General features: G+C 53.2%; 1 protein-coding gene across 1 annotated transcript; it reads left to right on the top strand.

Annotated features, from left to right (window-relative positions):
* The first annotated feature begins 2,193 nt into the window (after window positions 1–2,193).
* On the top strand, window positions 2,194–8,681 carry LOC135228773 (sodium channel protein type 5 subunit alpha-like). Its single transcript, XM_064277503.1, has 2 exons — window positions 2,194–5,030; window positions 6,512–8,681. Exons 1-2 carry the CDS (start codon window positions 4,884–4,886, stop codon window positions 7,106–7,108), a joined length of 744 nt encoding a protein of 247 aa, XP_064133573.1. The 5' UTR covers window positions 2,194–4,883; the 3' UTR covers window positions 7,109–8,681.
* The last annotated feature ends 11,539 nt before the right edge of the window (window positions 8,682–20,220 follow it).

Genomic DNA, 20,220 nt, shown 5'->3' with positions numbered 1-20,220 from the left:
GGTCTACTATGTCAGGAATGACAAATTGAAGAGGAATGGTGTCGTGTTCATCATCAAAAGGAACATTTCAAGATCCATCCTGATGTACAACACTGTCAGTGAGAGGATAATATCCATATGTCTACAAGGCAGACCAGTTAATACGACTTATTCAAATTTACACACCAACCACTAAGGCCAAAGATGAAAAAATTGAAAAATTTTCCCAACCTCTGCAGTCTGAAATTGATCAAACATGCAATCAAGATTCATTGGTAATTACTGGTGATTGAATTACAAAAGTTGGAAACTAAGACGGAGGATTCGTAGTTAGAAAATATGGCCTTGGTGATAGAAATGATGCCAGAGATCACACGATAGAGTTTTGCAAGACCAATTACTTCTTCATTGCAAATACCTTTTTTCAACAACATAAACAGTGACTGTACACATAGACCTCAATGGATGGAATACACAGGAATCAAATCGACTACATCTGTGGAAAGAGACAATGGAAAAGTTCAGTATCATCAGTCAGAACCAGGCCAGGGGCTGACTGTGGAGTTCATTGCTCATATGCAAGCTAAGTTGAAGTTGAAGAAAATTAGAACAAGTCCACAAGAGCCGAAGTACAACCTTGAGTATATCCCACCTGAATTTAGAGACCATCTCAAGAACAGATTTGATGCATGAATATTGATGACCAGAGACCAGACGAGTTTGGGAATGACATCAAGGACATCATATGTAAAGAAAGCAAGAGGTCATTAAAAAGACAAGAAAGAAAGAAACGACCAAAATGTGTATCAGAAGAGACTCTGAAACTTGCTCTTGAAAGTAGAATAGCTCAAGCAAAAGGAAGAAATGATGACGTAAAAGAGCTGAACAGGGCAGCTCGAGAAGACAAAGTAAAGTGTTATAATGAAACATCCAGAGAACTGGAGATAGAAAACCAAAAGGGAAGAACATGCGCAGCACTTTTCGAGCTAAAAGAACTGAAGAAAAAATTCAAGTTTCGAGTTGCAGTATTGAAGGATTCTATGGGGAAAACATTAACGCAGAAAGCATCAGAAGAAGATGGAAGGAATACAGAGAATCACTATACCAAAAAGAATTGGTCGATATTCAGCCATTTCAGGACGTAGCATATGATCAAGACACGATGGTACTGAAGGAAGAGGTCCTAGCTGCCCTGAAGGCATTGGTGAAAAACAAGGCTCCAGGACTTAACGGAATACCAATTGAGATGTTTCAACAAACGCGTGCAGCACTGGACACGCTCATTCATCTATGCCAAGAAATTTGGAAGACAGCTACCTGGCCAACTGACTGGAAGAGATCCCTACCCATTGCAAAGAAAGATGATCCAACAGAATTAAGATATTATCAAACAATATTGTTAATGTCACGCACTAGTAAAATTTTGCTGAAGATCATTCAAAAGCTGTTGCAACAGTACATCAACAAGGAGTTGACAGAAATTCATGCCAGATTTGGAAGAAAACGTGGAACAACAGATATCATTGCTGATATCGATGGATCTTGGCTGAAAGCAGAGAATACCAGAACGATGTCTGTCTATGTTTTATCGACTATGCAAAGGCATTTGGCTGTGTGAATCATAAATTATAACATTGGGAAGAGTGGAAATTCCAGAACACTTAATTGTGCTCACAAGGAACCTGTGCATGGATCAAGAGGCATCATTTGGACAGAACAAGGGGATACTGCGTGGTTTAAAGTCAGGAAAGGTGTACATTAGGGTTGTATCCTTTCACCATATTTATTCAATCTGCATGCTGAGCAAATAATCCAAGAAATGACTATATGAAGAAAAATGAGACATCAGGATTGGAGGAAGACTCATTAACAACCTGCGTTATGCAGATGACACAACCTTGTTTGATGAAAGTGAAGAGGACTTAAAGCACTTACTGATGAAGATCAAAGACCACAGCCTTTAGTATGGATTAAAACTCAACATAAAGAAAACAGAAATCCTCACAACCAGACCAATAAGCAACATCATGGTATAGAGAGAAAAGATCGAAGTTGTCCGGGATTTCATTTTACTTGGATCCATAATCAATGCCCACGGAAGCAGCAGTCAAGAAATCAAACGACGTATTCCATTGGCCAGGTCTGCTGCAGAAGCCTTCTTTAAGGTGTCAAAAAGCAAAGATGTCGCTTTGAGGACTAAGGTGTGACCCAAGCCATGGTGTTTTCAGCCACCTCATGTGCATGCGAAAGATGGACAATGAATAAGGAAGACCGAATTAGAATTGATGCTTTTGAATTATGATGTTGGTGAAGATTATTGACTGTACCATAGACGGCCAGAAGAGCAAACAAATCTGTCTTGGAAGAAGTACAGCCAGAATGCACCTTAGAAGCTAGGATGGTGAGACTTTGTCTCACGTGCTTTGGACATGCTATCAGGAGGGACCAGTCCCTGGAGAGGGGCATCATGCTTGGTAGAGTACAGGGTCAGTGAAAAAGAGGAGGACCCTCAATGAGATGGATTGGCACAGTGGCTACAGTAGACTCAAGCATAGCAACAATTGTGAGGATGGCGCAGGACTGTGCAGTGTTGTGTTCTGTTGTATGTAGGGTCGCTATGAGTTGGATGGCACCGAACAACAGCAGTGCTTAGTAGCCTGGATATGGAGAAAAAAACACACACAGATAATCTAAATCACAAAGGATAGGAGATTTTGCAACAAGTACAATAGAAATGATGAGGCATAGGAGTTTAAGATTTTGGCAAGAGAGTGCTGGAAATGGTCAATCACTGAATTTAAGGCAAATAGGCGTTGGCTGATTAACAGGGGGAGCCCTGGTGGTGCAGTGGTTAAGCCCTCAGCTGCTAACCAAAAGGTGGGCAATTTGAATCCACCAGCCGCTCCTCAGAAACCCTACGGGACAGTTCTACTCTATCCTCTGGGGTCGCTATGAGTAGGAATTGACTTGACGGCAACGGATTTGGTTTGGGTTTTGATGGACAGGGAGAATGTATGTGGGCGGTGGATTAGACACCCTGAAGCAAAAAAGACAAAGAAAAAAAAAGGTATTATGAGAGTCCAGCAGGCCATGAGAGGAGGTAAGCTGTGGTCCTAGAGAGATGTCCAACTTAGTGGTTTTGGAGATGGGAAGTTTGTGCACACCGTGCCTGAGCCTGGGTGCCTGTACTTCATTATTACGTTAGGAATTCAAGAATTCCTGAGACTGGGGTTGGGATAGTCTGTCCGCACAGATACTTAAGTCATGTTTGGTGATGGGGGAACCCTGGTGGTGAGTAATTAAAGCAATCTGCTTCTGAAAAGATTACAGCTTTGGAGACCCTATGGGGCAGTTCTACTCTGTCATATAGGGTCACTATGAGCCAGCATAGGCTTGATGACAACGGGTTTGGCTTGGGGTTTTTTTTTTTTTGTTGAGAGTGGTTTGGAAGACCCTGAGCCAGGTCACTCTTTATAAGGGCTGCCTGGTAAAGCTACTTCCACAGTTTACCTAACCAGCTCCTGCTGGTGGGCCGTACATTTGTTTCCTGTTTTTCAAAATTAGAAACGAAGTGTGAATACATCTTTTCACATAGGTACAGTGACCTCCTTGGGGTAGAGTCCCACAAGTAGAATTGCTGCAGGAAGGAGTATGAACATCTTAAGTTTGGGTACATCTCATCTCATTCCACAACTCAGCCATATCCCTGCGGGGTGGCTGTTCTCCGTTCCTACAGAAGAAGCAGAGAGCACACGTTTCTCCCAGCCTTGTCAGTGCCTGAGTTAGATCAGTTTTATAAAAGCTTTGCCAACCCGATAGGCAAAAATCATTTCATTGTTGTTTTAACTTGCCTCTTTGACTATTAATGAAGTTGAATATTTTCTCATGTTTATTGACCATTTTCGTTTTCGATGGCCTATTTGTAATCTTTTTTTTCTCTTGGAGTTCTTATTTTTCTTGATTTGTATGCACTATTTTAATATTGGAGCCCTGGTGGCACAGTGGTTAAGAGCTCAGCTGCTAACCAAAAGGCCTAGCAGTTGGAATCCACCAGCCACTGCTTGGAAACCCTATGGAGCAGTTCTGCTCTGTCCTGTAGGGTCGCTGAGTCCGAATCTTGGGTTTTTTATTTAGTGTTACGGATGTTAACCCTTTGCCTTCTGTAGTGCAACAGATATTTTCCTCAACCTGTCCTTTGTCTTTTAACCTGACACATGGTGGGGTTTGTAGGGTTTTTTGTTTGCTTATTTTTGTTTTTGCCCCATGGAAGTTTTCAATTGTTTGTACAAAACATTATCCATATATCATTTTTCCTATCTTCTATTACTTCTGTTTAAAATTTTTTACATTTAAAAAAGAGAAAAGGAACAATGGCAGTTATTATAGTGAGAAGCGATTACCACGTGGAGAGGGAAGGGCACTCCAGGCCACGGGGGTCCTGAGAGGCCATGAGTGTCTGTGGGAACACATGTATGTGGCACATGTAGGGTGAGGGAGCTTCTTGTGGAGATGTGAGCTGGAAAGAGTCTGTGGCTGGGCCATGTCACTGCCTACGTCCGCCTCTTCTGCCCCGAGGGTCTCCTAGAGCTGAAGTCCAGAACCCACAGTGGGTGTGGGCTGGCTCTGAGAGCCAGGCTGCCCTTTCTTGCTTGGCGAGCAGCTGAGAGGGCTGGAGGCGTAGGCTGGGGACAGGCAGTACCCTGAGGAGCTGGCCATGCAAACAGAGGGGCCATGGGGAAGCCCTGGCACAGCCAGAGCTGGCAGCCCAGGGAGACAGCCCTACCCAGAGCAAGAGTAGGGAGGCAGGGTGCCCCTGGCCGGCCAGAGGACCCTTCCAGCCCAAACATCAGGAACCCTGATCCTTGCTCCTTCCTCAGGTCTTCACAGGGATCTTCACAGCAGAGATGACCTTCAAGATTATTGCCCTGGACCCCTACTACTACTTCCAGGAGGGCTGGAACATCTTTGACAGCGTCATCGTCATCCTTAGCCTCATGGAACTAGGCCTGTCACGCATGGGCAACCTGTCGGTGCTGCGCTCCTTCCGCCTGGTACCTGGTGGGCCCGCTGCAGAGGGGTGGGGAAGGGTCTGCAGCACTGAGGTGCACCCCGAGACACCACTTGGCCACCTCTACTTTGTCTATCATGCCTTCACCCAACAGCTATGTGCTAGGTGCTCTGGGTGCCAGGCCCAGCGCTGGATATGTGGGGGGTGCAGAGGTGGGCAAGACATCCCCAGACAAGCTTTGGGGCGGCCGCTCTGATGACTTGAAAAGCCCTTTTGGGTTCACAATGGATGACCCCATTAGTCCTCCCAGGATCCAGGCATGGGAAGGGTATTACTGCATCCCCACTTCACAGATGGGGAGACTAAGACTCAGAGAGGTGAATTTCCCAAAGCCTCAGGAAAGGAACAGGTGCAGCCCAGTCTGCTGACAGCTCAGCTGGGGCTCTGCCTGCTGGCTTCTGAACCTTGCTAAAATGCAGGTGCTGACTCAGTAAGTCTGGAATAGGACCCAAGATTGTGAATTTCCAACAAGATCCCCAGTGAGGCCAAAGCTGCTGGTCTGTGGACCACACTTTGAACTCAAACTACCTGAGAAGTCCAGGCCTGGGCTGGAGGCCCAGGGAGAGAAGATCACCTCCAGCTTGGGGCATGGTCAGAGAAGGCTTCCTGGAGGAGGTCCTGAGCACTGTTGGCAGCTTTATTGGGAGATGCAGGATGGTGGGAGCAGTAGAGAAAGCCCAGGCTGTGGGTTCTAATTCCAGCTGAACTGCTATGAGCCAAGGGACCTAGGCAAGGTACCGCACCTTTAAGTGTTGGCTTCCTCATCTACCAAACCAGCCAATGATAATGCTAACCTCTTGTGTTTATTGGGAATTCTAAATGAGCTAAGGAGCCCTGGTGGTCCAGTGGTTAAGAGCTCAGCTGCTAGCCAAAAAAGGTCAGCAGTTCACATCCACCACCTGCTCCTTGGAACCCCTATGGGGCAGTTCTACTCTGTCCTATAGGGTCACTACCAGTCAGAATCGACTCGACGGCAGTGGGTTTGGTTTTGGTTTAAATGAGCTAATCCACCCTGAGTACAAGGCCTGGCAGATAGTAGGTGCTTGATAAATGTCAAGCGTCTGCTCCCTTTCTCCGTGATAGCTGACAGAGGAGGGAGATGGAGGTGGTCAGGCGAGTCAGAGATGGTTTGAGCTGGCCCTGAAGGATACCTAATGGGAATGTGTCTGAAGGAGGAAGGGCATTTTGGGTTAGGGGGAATCTATTGGGAAGCTCATGGAAGTGAGGGGTGGGTAGGGTAGGAGGCTGCTGTGAGGACAAAGAGAAGGGCCAAGTTGGGAAGATGAGGTAGGAGCTGTTGGCTGGGCTCCAAGAGCAGAGCCAATGAAGCTGACCCTTGAGCTGTAGAGAAACAGGGACAGGTGTTGGTGACCTCCAAGCTGGGCTTCCAGGCAGAACCTGGAGTAGTGTGTCCGAGAGGAGCCAGAGCCCCTCACAAGGACCCGTCCTCTTCTCCCTCCCCAGCTTCGGGTCTTCAAGCTGGCCAAGTCATGGCCCACCCTGAACACACTCATCAAGATCATCGGGAACTCAGTGGGAGCACTGGGGAACCTGACACTGGTGCTGGCCATCATTGTGTTCATCTTTGCCGTGGTGGGCATGCAGCTCTTCGGCAAGAACTACTCAGAGCTGAGGTTCCGCATCAGTGACTCAGGCCTGCTGCCCCGCTGGCACATGATGGACTTCTTCCACGCTTTTCTCATCATCTTCCGCATCCTCTGTGGCGAGTGGATCGAGACCATGTGGGACTGCATGGAGGTGTCTGGACAGTCACTGTGCCTGCTGGTCTTCTTGCTTGTGATGGTCATTGGCAACCTAGTGGTGAGTCGGCCAAGGCCTCCCACACACTCACCCACCCATCCAGTCATCCATCTATCCATTCACATACCCACCCTCCCATCTCTCCACTCACTCGCCCAGCCATTTGTCTGTCAAACCATTCATCTGCCCGTCAGTCTGTCATCCATTCATGTATCTACCCATCCATCCATCCATGCATCTACTAATTTACTCATCCTTACATCTGTCTACTCACTCACCCTTTCCTCCATCCATCTATGAACCCAATCAACCATCATTTATCCACTTACCATCACCCCATGTATTCACTCACCCATTGACTCACCCATACATTTACCCATTCAACCGTCAATCACCCTCCCACCAGCCTACCCATCCATCGCGCCACCTTTCCATCTATCTGTCTGTCCAGACACCCATCCTCCCATCCATCTGTCCACTTATTCACCCAACACCCAGCCATCAACCTTCATCTACTCTTTCACTCACCTATCCGCCTACTTATCACCCATCCACTCATTCACTCACCAAGCAATCTGTCCATCTGTCCATCAACTTCCCATCCATTTTTCAACCCCTCTTTACACACACACACCTATTAACTCATCAGTTTACCCACTGTCTATCCACCTATCCAGTCACTTACCCATTCATCCACCTATCTACTCATTCATCTACCCCACCATCCATCAACCCACCGCTCCATCCACTCATCCTATTCATCTACTCACTGTCCACCCAGCTGTCTATTCACTCACTCATTGACTCATCCACCATCCATCCACTCATCCTGTTCATCTATATATCTGTCCACCCAGCTGTCTACTCACTCACTCACTGACTCATCCACTATCCGTCCACTCATCCTATTCATCTACACATCTGTTCACCTAGCTGTCTACTCACTCACTCGCTGACTCATCCACCATCCATCCACTCATCCTATTCATTCACTCATCTGTCCACTCAACTGTCTACTCACTCACTCACTGACTCATCCAACCATCCATCCACTCATCCTATTCATTCACTCATCTGTCCACTCAACTGTCTACTCACTCACTCACTGACTCATCCAACCATCCATCCACTCATCCTATTCATTCACTCATCTGTCCACCCAGCTGTATACTCACTCACTCACTGACTCATCCACCATCCATCCACTCATGCTATTCATCTACTCACTGTCCACCCAGCTGTCTATTCACTCACTCACTGACTCATCCACCATCCTTCCACTCATCCTATTCATTCACTCATCTGTCCACTCAGCTGTCTATTCACTCACTCACTGACTCATCCACCATCCATCCACTCATCCTGTTCATCTACTCACTGTCCATCCAGCTGTCTACTCACTCACTCACTGACTCATCCACCATCTATCCACTCATGCTATTCATCTACTCACTGTCCACCCAGCTGTCTATTCACTCACTCATTGACTCATCCAGCATCCATCCACTCATCCTATTCATTCACTCATCTGTCCACTCAGCTGTCTACTCACTCACTCACTGACTCATCCACCATCCATCCACTCATCCTGTTCATCTACTCATCTGTCCACCCACTTGTCTATTCACTCATTCATTTACTCATCCATCCATTCACTCAGTCTTCACTGCATTTTACTCATTCATTCATTCACCCATTATTTACCTTTTTATTCATTATTTACTCATTTCTTATTTATTTATTCACTCATCCAGTCATTATTTTATTCAATCATTCACCATCAATGAACTGTCACTTTTTTTTTTTAATTCAGCTTAACAAACATTTGCTGAGCCCCTGTTGCATGCAAAATACTGTACCCAACGCTGTTGGGCTTATGGAGGTGAATGTGGCCTACCAGGTCCCAGCCCTGGTGTTGCTCACCAGGTGGAGAGTCGGGGAGGGAGTTGGGGAATTGGAACAAGTTTGGAATGACTCTTAAACCATTCAGAGTGGCCAGAGCCATTAAAGAGGAGCCCATGAAGACTGACCCCCTCCAACTTGGGAAATCCAGGAAGGCTTCCCCAAGGAGGGTGTAGAGCTAACTGGACGAGCAGGTGAGGCTAGAGAGGGAAGGAGTAGAGCAAACAGAAAGCAAAGCACAGATGCAGGCAGGTGGTGGTCCAGGGGAGGGGGGCCATGGGAGCCCTTTACGCACCCCACCTTGAGCCGCTGTGGTGGGAGACCCCACAGTCCCATCATGAGAGGCACAGGCCTCTGCTCCTTGGCCACCTGCCTATCCTAGGGCAGGTGCATCTAGCCTTATGTCTTTACAATGTGGAGAATTCCGGAGTTGAGAAAGACCAAAAGCTAAATGCCAGAGAAGGGCCTTAGGAAGACGTGAGGATGGAGGTGAGTGGATGGTTCAGGCAGTCAGTGTGCACTATGGACATGGGCCACCTTCCTGGGTAAGCAGGGGCCCATGCATGCTCAGGCCTCACACCTGTCTAGCCTGGCTCCCTGCAGCTGTTGTATCTCGGTCATGGGCATGTCAGCTCCCAGAGGGGTCTCAGGGCCACCTGTTAGCCTGCTGTGGGGCCCTGGTGGTGCAGTGGTTGAGAGGTCAGCGGCTAACCAAAAGGTCAGCAGTTCAGATCCACCAGCAGCTCCTTGGAAACCCTCTGGGGCAGTTCTCCTCTGTCCTGCAGGGTTGCTGTGAGTCAAATCTACTCGACGGCCACGGGTGTGGTTTGATTGTTAACCTGCTGTGGCTGCAGGTACCAGAGCCTCCCTCAGAGCTGCCTACTTCTTCCTCCCGGGTGCCTTCACCAGGCTGGGACGGGCAGGCCTGGACCAGTTAGGTTCAGTCCCATCAGGCCCCACATACGAGCCCAGAGCACAGACAGGAGCCCAGGGCACCGATGCGCAGTGCCCGCAGAGCCCAGCTCTTTGGCCAGCTCCACGCCTGCCCCCCACCCCCCCTAACCCTTAGACCTGGAGCCTCACTCACCCCTGGCCCAGCCCCAGCCAGCCGCCAGACTCTGTGTGTGCCCAGCTCCCAGCCCAGGGCCGGCCAGGCCACCCCTCACACACAGCCCTGTGATTTCCCAGCGGATCTGCCTGGGGATGAGAAGATTAGAGGCTGCTGGAGGAGGGGAGCTGATGCCAGCCCACACAGCCCCCTCCTAGGCCGCCTCAGAAATTGGGCCGCTGCCGGCGTGGGTGGAAGCAAGATTGCGGTTGAAATGGAAAGTGATGATCAGGCAGGGGCTGGGGTGCAGCAGCAGCGTGATTGACAGGGAGAGCACCGGAAGAAGCCGAACTTCTGAAGCCAGAGACACAGAGGCCCTAGATCCCCTGAGTGGGTGGCCCCTTCCCTGCCTCCAGCCCGGGCCCACGTCTCCTGGAGGTCAGATGTGGGCCAGGCGTGGGTGAGGGTCATTGGGGAGAATCTGTGGGCATCCAGGAAGCAGAGGCAGACCGTGCCTGGGCCGGTGTGGACCAGGCCAGAGGCTAGGCCAGCAGTCAGTGTAGACAAGAGACTGTGAACCACAGCACATGGTCCACTCCCCCATGTCTGCGTAATAAAGACGTCAGGTGTCAGCAGCGATCAGCTCTCCATTCCAGACGGCACGAAGGTCTTCCTTCTTAACCTTTTCATGCTGTCCACATGAATATGTGTCACTGCTTAAACCCAGGCATGTTTCGTTCATCAGAATGCTCACTCCCAGCCTCGTGACAGGTGTGGGGTCCCTGGGGACAGCACCTCTGGGGGGCTTGCGAGAACCAAGAGCCAGAGCCTGATGGGTTACTAATGAGAACCGAGTGCCGACCCTCACACCCCACCCTGCCATGGGCCCCATTCAACTGCACTCCCTTTGGGGCTGGCTGGGAGGACAAGGTGCTAAGCCAGTGGTGGGGATGCTGCGTCTTCGTGCCTGTCACCTGGTGATGTTCATGAGCCAGTTTGACCTGTGTCTGGGGGCGAGCCCACCAACACCTTAGTTTTACCGTCCGCGAGTCTGGGATATGACCCGTGTCTGGGGTCGAGCCCACCACCACCTTAGTTTTACCATCCTCAAGTCTGGGATATGACCCGTGTCTGGGAGTGAGCCCACCAACACCTTAGTTTTACCGTCCACGGGTCTGGGATATGACCCGTGTCTGGGGGCGAGCCCACCACCACCTTAGTTTTACCGTCCACAGGTCTGGGATATGACCCGTGTCTGGGGGCGAGCCCACCACCACCTTAGTTTTACCATCCACAGGTCTGGGATATGACCCGTGTCTGGGGGCGAGCCCACCACCACCTTAGTTTTACCATCCACAGGTCTGGGATATGACCCGTGTCTGGGGGCGAGCCCACCACCACCTTAGTTTTACCATCCACAGGTCTGGGATATGACCCGTGTCTGGGGGCAAGCCCGCCACCACTTTAGTTTTACCGTCCACAGGTCTGGGATATGACCCGTGTCTGGGGGCGAGCCCACCACCACCTTAATTTTACCGTCCTTGAGTCTGAGATACGACCCCAAGCCCAGCCCCACCTTGGTTTTACCATCCTCGAGTCTGAGATACGACCCCAAGCCCAGCCCCACCTTGGTTTTACCGTCCTCGAGTCTGGGATGTGACCCCAAGCCCAGCCCCACCACCCAGCAGTAGCTCTGTGTCTTCACGAAAGCCAGAACGTCACACCAGCAAGATGGTTTGACAGCAGGCACCCCAGAACCTCCAAAGGCTGAGGGATTATGCAGCCCCCCCCTTACGGAGGTCTCAAATCCCTAACTCTTGAGAGAGAGTTTTATTAGAAGCAAGTGTTGAGCCTTCTGGAACCAAAACCTGAGCCTTTCTCCTGGCCCCCTTCAGCTAATGGGCCTTGGAGCCGGGGTGGACCTGGTGCACCAGCCACAAGTCCGCCCACCCCGTCTCAGGCATCTGGTCCCACCTCAGCATCGATGCAAGCACCGCTCTCCCCCAGACACAGCTCTCGCTCCATGCCTGGCCCCACATGTAGCCAGGGCTCCCTGAGGCTGCCCAGCCCCCTGCATCACACCCATCTCTGCTTGTCCCCGGTGGGCTGGAGGCTCCCAGGGTCAGGCCTTCTTTGCCCATGAGACCCAACGCAAAGCATCTGCCCCAGGCTCTGAAGTCCCTGGTTGTCCTGAGCCTAGTCTCCGGAGCCCACAGAATCAGGCGCCTCACCTGGAAAGGTGATGCTGGCAGAGTGTGCCCCACGGCAGGAGCCCCAGGCCTTTATCTGGCTCTAAGGGAACTCAGGTGGAACACTGCCCTTCCTGCACCAGCAGATGCTCTGGGTGCTTTTGGGTGGGATTCTGTCTTTGGTAATCCCACGCTGGGCTCCTGCTTCGCACAGGGAGGAGGCCTGTGCCTACTCCCGACCCCACTGCCCCCATTGCTCCCAAGGCAGCAGGAAAGGGCAGAGCAAGGCGTGTGTGGACAGGGCTGCCCCAGACTCCGTGTATGGCCCTTTGCAAGCCCCTGCCCTCTTGGGCCTCGTCCTCGTCTGTGGGCTTTGACATTAGATGAACCATGGTTTCCCCGTTGAGCCTGGGCCAGCACACAAGGGAGTGCAACTGTCCTCCACTCAGACTGTGTCGGCCTTTAGGAAGAGGAGGTAGAGTTGTCTTCTCTTTTGTAACCAACCCCTCCAAATTCAAGAGAGTGGGGGATCAGGATGACAGCCCCGGGTCCTGGGTTCGAGCCGCAGAGCTGTTGACCGCCAGCAGTCCTTACGGTCTCTGGGCCTCAGTTTCCCCATCACGGGGCACCCGGGGCCTGGCACCGTGCTTTGGTGAGCGTGGCCTGCTGCCTTGACAGGTCCTGGCCTCAGTTTCCCCATCACGGGGAACCCGGGCCTGGCACCGTGCTTTGGTGAGCGTGGCCTGCTGCCTTGACAGGTCCTGGCCTCAGTTTCCCCATCACGGAGCACCCGGGCCTGGCACCGTGCTTTGGTGAGCATGGCCTGCTACCTTGACAGGTCCTGGCCTCAGTTTCCCCATCACGGGGCACCCGGGCCTGGCACTGCGCTTTGGTGAGCGTGGCCTGCTGCCTTGACAGGTCCTGAACCTCTTCCTGGCCCTGCTGCTCAGCTCCTTCAGTGCGGACAACCTCACAGCCCCCGACGAGGACGGCGAGATGAACAACCTGCAGCTGGCCCTGGCCCGCATCCAGAGGGGCCTGCGCTTTGTCAAGAGGACCACCTGGGGCTTCTGCTGTGGGCTCCTGCTCCAGCGACCTCAGAAGCCGGCTGTCCTTGCCCCCCGCGACCGGCTGCCCAGCTGCATTGCTGCTTCCGGGTCCCCACCACCCCCAGAGGCAGGAAAGGTGCCCCCAGCCCGAAAGGAGACACGGTTTGAGGAAGGCAGCCGGCCAGGCCAGGGGACCTCTGGGGACTCTGAGCCTGTGTGTGTGCCCATAGCCGTGGCTGAGTCAGACACGGACGACCAAGAAGATGACGAGGGAAACAGCCTGAACACTGAGGAAGAGTCCAGCAAGCAGGTGAGCTGCACCCCAGCGTGCATGCAGCACTTCCTGTGCACAGGGCCCAGGCTCAGCTGCCCAGGACGCTCAGAGTGGCTGCCAGGCTGCCTCAGTAGCGGGGCGGAGATAGGCCTCCCCCAAAGCCAGCCTCTTGGGAGAGATGCTGAGACCAGCTCTCAGGAGGGGACCTGGGAATGGGCTGCGGTCATTCCCTGACTGGTCACGGGCAGCTGACTGTACAGATGGGGAAACTGAGGCTTGACAAGAGAAGGACTTGCTGGGAGCTCCCCCATGAGTCTAGGACACCTGATCCCAGTGCCCCCTGGCCCCAGTGCCCACCCTGACTGTTGGCCCCTCCAGAGCTAACAAGGTGGGATGTCATGGTGAGGGAGGGTTGCAGAACCTGACCTTCCACCTGCCCCTTCCCCTCCTCCCAGGCCCAGGGCTCGTTCTGAGATTTAAAAATAAGCTTCCGTGAGACAGGAGGTGTCAGAGACGGCACTATCTTATCTCCTAACCTGTTATTTTTAACACTTGAAAGCAGAGTCTGGACAAAACAGACAGAGCCTTTCCCCCAGCTTTCCCTCGGCCTGAACCAGGCTCAGGGGTTTCTCCTGGGGTCTTTAGGTCAAGCAGTGAGGGGTGGTTCTCCGTTTTGTTGGGCCCAGCCTGGCAGCTTCCTCTGGGCCACCCTGGGGGGACCTGGCTGTGAGGGCAGCCCTCCCACACCTGTGGAATTTGATCCTGCTGCCTCCCTGTGGTCCTAGAGGCCGGCTTTGGCCCTTAAGTCAGGTTGCGGGGCAGCGCGTGTCAGCTGGGGCAGGCGTCGGGGTGGAGGTTGTTGGCATTGCCAGGGCCACAGCTTCCAATTATCTCCAGGACACTTCCAGCGTAGGAGTACAGTTCTGGCTGCCCCTCCTTTTCCTTCTGTCTCCTCCTCTTGAGCCTCTTGGTTCCGGGGCCAGTGGCAGTAGTGTGTGTGTGTGCACGTATGCGTACGTGTGTGTGTGCGTGTGTGAGTGCATTCATGTGTGCACACGCGTGTGTATACTCATGCGTGTGTGTGCATGCCTGTGTGAGCACATGCATGTCTGTGTGTGGGTGTGAGTGTGTGTGCGCGTGCATGTGTAAACGTGTGTGTGTGTGTGTGTGCACGCAGGCAAGCAGGAGGAGCCGTGGGAACTCATGAGGGAAGTCAGCACGTCCTTTCAAAGTGGAGCTGCCAGCATGCGTCAACTGGGCATCATAGCCAGGGAGTGGTGGGGCTGGGGGTAGGTATGCCAGGTTGGTTGGGAGCCTGGCTAAAGGCCCTTTCCCTGGACCCACCAGGAGCCTCCTACCCACCCACTCAAGGCCCCTGAGGGAGGGGTCTTCAGTGAGATGAAGACCTCATGAAAGGGGCAGGAGGCAAGGCTCCAGGTTGCCCAGGACCCCTTAACACCCTCTGGCCTGGTGAGTGGGGGCAGCTCACAGGCTGGGGTCTCTCCAGCAGGAATCTCAGCCTGTGTCCAGTGGCCCAGAGGCACCCCCAGAGCCCAGGGCCTGGAGCCAGGTGTCAGAGACCGCCTCCTCCCAGGCGGAGGCCAGTGCGGCTCAGGCAGACAGGAGGCGGCAGCGGGAAGCAGAGCGCCGGGCCCCAGAGTGCAGTGAGGTAACCACGTACGCCTTTGTCCCTGAGGCCGGCTGGGGCGCTGCCACTTGGGCCTGAGCCAGGCATGAGAGGGCCGGGCCACACGCCTGCATGTCTGCTGGGAGCCACAGCCACTGCCGTCCCAGGCAGTGTGGGGCACCGCCCACACAGGGGAGGGATGGTATGGGGCCCAGAGCCCCTGGGAAAATTCTGGAAGCAGCCAGCCCAAGGCTCTGGTGCAGGGCTAGCTGGGCACCGTTGTGCGTTCACCCTCCTCGCACTCTGTCCCTGTGACCTGGTCCTAATTGGCAGATGTGTGTGCTGTGAATGCCGCCATCCAGGGGTCTTTCAGGAGCTCTGAGAGCAAGTTCCTGACATGGGGGTCACCAGTGGCTTCTCACCTGGATAAAGCAGAGGCTGCGAGCAGGAGGCCCACCCAGCCTACTGCTGGAATTTGTTCTGGCCACAAAAAGTCTTTAATTGGAATTAGCTACAGAAAAATAAAACCAAACCCTTTGCCATCAAGTCAATTTCAACTCATATTGACTATAGGACAGAGTAGAACTCCTCCATAGGGTTTCCCAGGCTGTAATCTATACAGAGGCAGACTGCCATGTCTTTCTCCTGTAGAGCAGCTGGTAGGTTCGAACTGCCAACCCTTTGGCTAGCAGCTGAGTGCATAACCATGGTGCTACCAGGGCTCCTTTTAACGGGCATACCAAAACCAAACCTGTTAACGTTGAGTCGATTCCAACTCATAATGACCCTATAGGGCAGAGTAGAGTTGCCCCATAGGGTTTCCATCTTTATGGAAGCAAACAGCTGGTGGAGCAGCTGGTGGGTTCAAACCACTGACCTTTTAATTAGTAGCCTCAGCACCTGAACATTTAACCACTAGCCCATCAAGTCTCCTTAAAACACTCATTGTCACTGAGTCGATTCCAACTCAGAGCGACCCTATAGAACAGAGTAGAGCTGCCCCACAGGGTTTCCAAGGAGCACCTGCTGGATTCAAACTAATGAGAATAAACAAGCCACAGCTAAAAGCAAAAACAGGGATGAATCCCACAAATATAAATTTGCTCAAAAGAAGCCAGACACAAAAGAGTTCACACCATATGATTCCATTTCAATAAAAATCAAAACCAGGCAAAACTAACGTGGGACCCAGCAATTCCGCTCTCAGGTATAGACCCAAAGGGCTTGAAATCAGGAACTCAAACAGACACGTGTTACACCAATGTTCACGGCGGCACTGTTCAGAACAGCGAAAAGGTGGAAACAACCTAAATGTCCATCAACAGATAAATGGAGAAACAAAAGGTGGTGCGCACACACCACGAAATGTCAGTCAGCCATAAAAAGGAATGGAATTCTGATACAGGCTACGACATGGATGAACCCTGAAAACAACATGCCAAGTGAAAGAAGCCAGTCACAAAAGGACAAATGCTGTATGACTCCACTCACGTGAAATATCTAGAATACGAAAATTCATAGAGACAGAAAGCAGGGGCTGGGGGAGGGAGGAGATAAAAAAAAAAAAAAAAACCAAACCCATTGCTGTCAAATGGATTCTGACTCATAGTGACCCTGCAGGACCGAGTAGAACTGCCCCACAGGGTTTCCAAGGAGTGGCTGGTGGATTCAAACCGCTGACGTTTTGGTTAGCAGCCGAGCTCTTAACCACTGTGCCACCAGGGCTCCTTACTTGAAACCAGGAGCTTTTATATAAAAATCTGCATTTCTGGCTTCTCTTGCAAAATAGGAAGAGGAACCACCCTGCTAAGGACGTGGTGACAGCTCCCTTGACACCAGCTGAGCTCTGGTTTGCACCTGCCTGACATCACTCTGTTACCTGCTTGGCCCCCAGAACATTTGAGTTCAACCCCTGACCTTGAGGATGTGGTGCTGCCCACTACAGAGGGGCTTCTGTGCCCCTCACTCGCCCACCCCCGCCCCACTCCCCACTCCCGTCAGGCATCAGGGAAGGTGGAGGTCATGTGTGGAGAGACGGTCCTTGTGGGTCACTGTCCTGCAATCTGACCTCAGTCTTCAGTCCAGGAGCTCTGATTTTCTCCACTGGAGCGTAAGTCCTTCACGTCCCTCCAGATGTCCTCCAGGTATCCCTCCATGTGACCCTTCATGTGACCTTCCACGTGTCCCTGCACTTTGTCACTCCACGTGTCCCTCTGCTTTGTCCCTTCAGGTGTCCCACCATATGACCCTCCAGGTGTCCCTCCACATGACCCTCCATGTGATCCTCCAGGTGTCCCTCCACATGACCCTCCAGGTGTCCCTCCACGTGACCCTCCATGTGTCCCTCCACGTGTCCTGCCAGGTGTCTCTCCAGGTGTCCCTCCATATGACCCTCCAGGTGTCCCTCCACGTGACCCTCCATGTATCCCTCCACGTGTCCCTGTGCTTTGTCCCTCTAGGTGCCCTCCATGTGTCCCTCCACATGACCCTCCATGTGATCCTCCAGGTGTCCCTCCACGTGACCCCCCACGTTGCCCCTCCACGTGTCCCTCCGTGTTGTTTCATGGGAGGTTTTTCCATCATGGTCAGTTTTGGAGGATGAGGGCCTGATGGAATCACTGTCCTAATGGCACAGGCCACGGTTCTCTCCCTGGATGGTCTGACTCATGAAAGCATACTGGGAACAGGAAGACTTGGAAGAGGCCGGCAAGGTGCAGGAGAGAAGGGGCTCTCATACTCGAATGTTGACCTTTGAGTTCCTTTGTTCAGATCTGTTCGTGGTGGGCCTATAAAAGGGAGAGAGATGGGCTGTGGCTTTCTCGAGAGAAGGGCGCCTCCCTTGATTAGCAGCTAGATCCTAGGAACCTTGGCTTCCTCACAGGCTTTAGGCAGCGCCAGTGTCCAGAAGGCGGTGGTTCGAACCCACCAGCTCTCCCCAGTAGAAAGATGTGGCAGTCTCCTTCTGTAAAGATTACAGCCTTGGAAACCATATAGGGCAGACCTACTCTGTCCTGTAGGGTCCCTGGGAGTCAGAATCAACTGGAGAGTAACAAAAGGATGGAAGGAGTGTCTGAAAAAAGCAGTGTGAGGACCTCCTCTGGCCTGCTCCTTTCACAGCTGCAAGCGTGGGTACAGCCTCACATCAGGCCTTACTCCACCCCGCACTGAGGGGCTGCCTCTCCTTCCCATCGGGATTCAACCCCTTCTCCACCCCAAACCTCACAATTAAAGAGGACATTGAGACATCGTTGGAAGGATTCATCAAAGGAAAAGAAAGCAGTTATGGAAGCCTAGGCATGGCCGAGAATGCAGACAGGCTCACCTCTAAGCGAGCTTGGTGCTGGGCCCTGTGAACTGAGACCAGCAGAGGCTGGGTAGCTTCGACAAGAGCTGAAGCAAATGAAGGATTTCCTTCCCTCACAGCACTCCTTCTCCCCGGCCACACCTGTCTTAGGCTGGGTTCTTTAGAAGCAGAGCCTGGGACTAGGCTTCTTGTGCAAATGATCTATTGAGGCCGTGTTTTCTGGAGAGACCTGGGAACCACCGACCTTTTGGTTAGCAGGTTTCACTTAACCACTAGGCCACCAGGGCTCCAGAAGGAAGTAAGAGAAGCAGGGTGAGGCAAAGGAGGGTGCTATAAAGGGGTGTGTCTGCAGAGTCTAGCCTCAGCCTGGAACCCAGCCTGTGGGGACCTCCAGCACGAGCTCAAGGCAGGAGGGCCAGGCTTCCATAGTCCCGAATCAGTCAGTCACTGGCTGTGGGCCACCCCTGGGTTCGGGTCACAACCCCTGAACATTTCTAAGGCAGGCAGCTCCGTGGCTAGAAACAATGTTTTGGAGAAGGGGGCAGCTAAGCAGCCAACGCTCACAGCACCTGGCAGTGGGTGCCCTGCCCACAGCCAGGGGGAGCTGGGCAGAGCACCCGCAGTGGCCACTGCAGGAGCCCCGTATACCTGCGCACACACAGGGCGTGTCCAGACACTTACAGGGGCCCACCCTCGGGTCCACCCTCATGCACACAGGGCGTGTCCAGACCCTCACGAGGGCCCACCCACGTGCACACACCTCCCTAGAATCCAGGTCAGGTTATGGGAGAAGGGAAGTTTCCAGCACCTTCTGGGCCATGCACATCACACCAGCATCCAGATGAATTGGGTGCGAAGCGCGGTCGGGGTTGCTGGCCTGTTGGCTGCACGTCTGACCTTGCCACCTGTGTGTGCTCGTGACCCTGGTGCTGACTCTGCTCTGGGTGTGGCTCCGTGTCCCTGGCATGGCACCAGCATGCCTCTTTCCAGTGTGCGTGCTGAGCCACCACTATGTGTCTGTGTTCCAGTGTGTCTGCGTTGCCACTGCTGTCTGTTTTGTTCCCAGCTCCGTGTATTCCCCATCCCCAGGGTGTTCTCAGCCCTGTCACGCCCCCGCACCCCTGGCCTGGACTCCAGCAGACCAGAATCACAGACCCAGGCCCTCGAGGCAGCAGGAACCTGAGCCCAGCCTCAGCTCGGCCCTGTCTGGCCTGGGAGGGCTCTGTGGAAGGTTCTCGCCCGTCGACCCCAGCCTGATTCCCACCATATGCGATGGAGGCAGGCTGGCACCTCCTCTCAGGGACCCCCAGGCTCCCCCAGGTGACGGACCTGAGGCTGGAGGCCGCCGCCCCACTCACGGCCTCCCCACCCCACCATGCCCCGCCCACAGACCCGGGAGGACAGCGTCTCCGAAGGCAGCACAGCAGACGTGACCAACACCGCCGACCTCTTGGAGCAGATCCCCGACCTCGGGGAGGATGTCAAAGACCCGGATGACTGCTTCACGGAAGGTACCCCTGGGCAGCCCTTCACCCCAGCCTCAGCCCCGCCTGGAGGGGACACAGGAATCAGCAGCCCCTCGGGGTCCCACACCCGCCCTGACCCAGATGCCTGCCCTCCCTTCCCCACTCCTCGCTGCCCCTGGGGGCTCCTCCATCTGCCTGTGACGTGAGTCCTGGCAAGCCTGCCCATGGTGCACCGGGGCTGGGCAGCTCTGGGTCAGCTGCACCCAGCACAGGGCGTTTGCGCTGTGGCAGCACCTCTGCTGACCCCCAGCAGCAGGAGCTGGCCCTGGACGCCCAGCCCTGGCATGGTGCCCAGCACGTAGTAGGTCCTCCGTAAATTCTTGAAGTGGGCGGCATGGGGCTGTGTTGGTGACGCACCTGTAGCTTCCATGAATTGGAGCGTTTGGAGGGAAGCTGTCGATAAAACAAGGGTTGCCCTCCAGGTGGCACATCAGCTGTGGCTGTCAGAGAGGGGCCCCCTTCCCCAGGCTCAGAAACTGCCAGCTTGGAGAAG

Source organism: Loxodonta africana, chromosome 27 (assembly GCF_030014295.1).
Source record: "Loxodonta africana isolate mLoxAfr1 chromosome 27, mLoxAfr1.hap2, whole genome shotgun sequence".
In the NCBI taxonomy this organism is placed as follows: Eukaryota; Metazoa; Chordata; class Mammalia; order Proboscidea; family Elephantidae; genus Loxodonta; species Loxodonta africana.
Note: the sequence above shows the minus strand (reverse complement) of the source record. Positions and strands in the feature narration are given on the sequence as shown.

Bases quoted from the DNA above. Each gene is read 5' to 3' on its own strand.
- LOC135228773 (XM_064277503.1), top strand. From the start codon at position 4,884: ATGACCTTCAAGATTATTGCCCTGGACCCCTACTACTACTTCCAGGAG. The intron at 5,031-6,511 runs GTACCTGGTGGG...CTCCCTCCCCAG, and splicing joins TGCTGCGCTCCTTCCGCCTG to CTTCGGGTCTTCAAGCTGGC.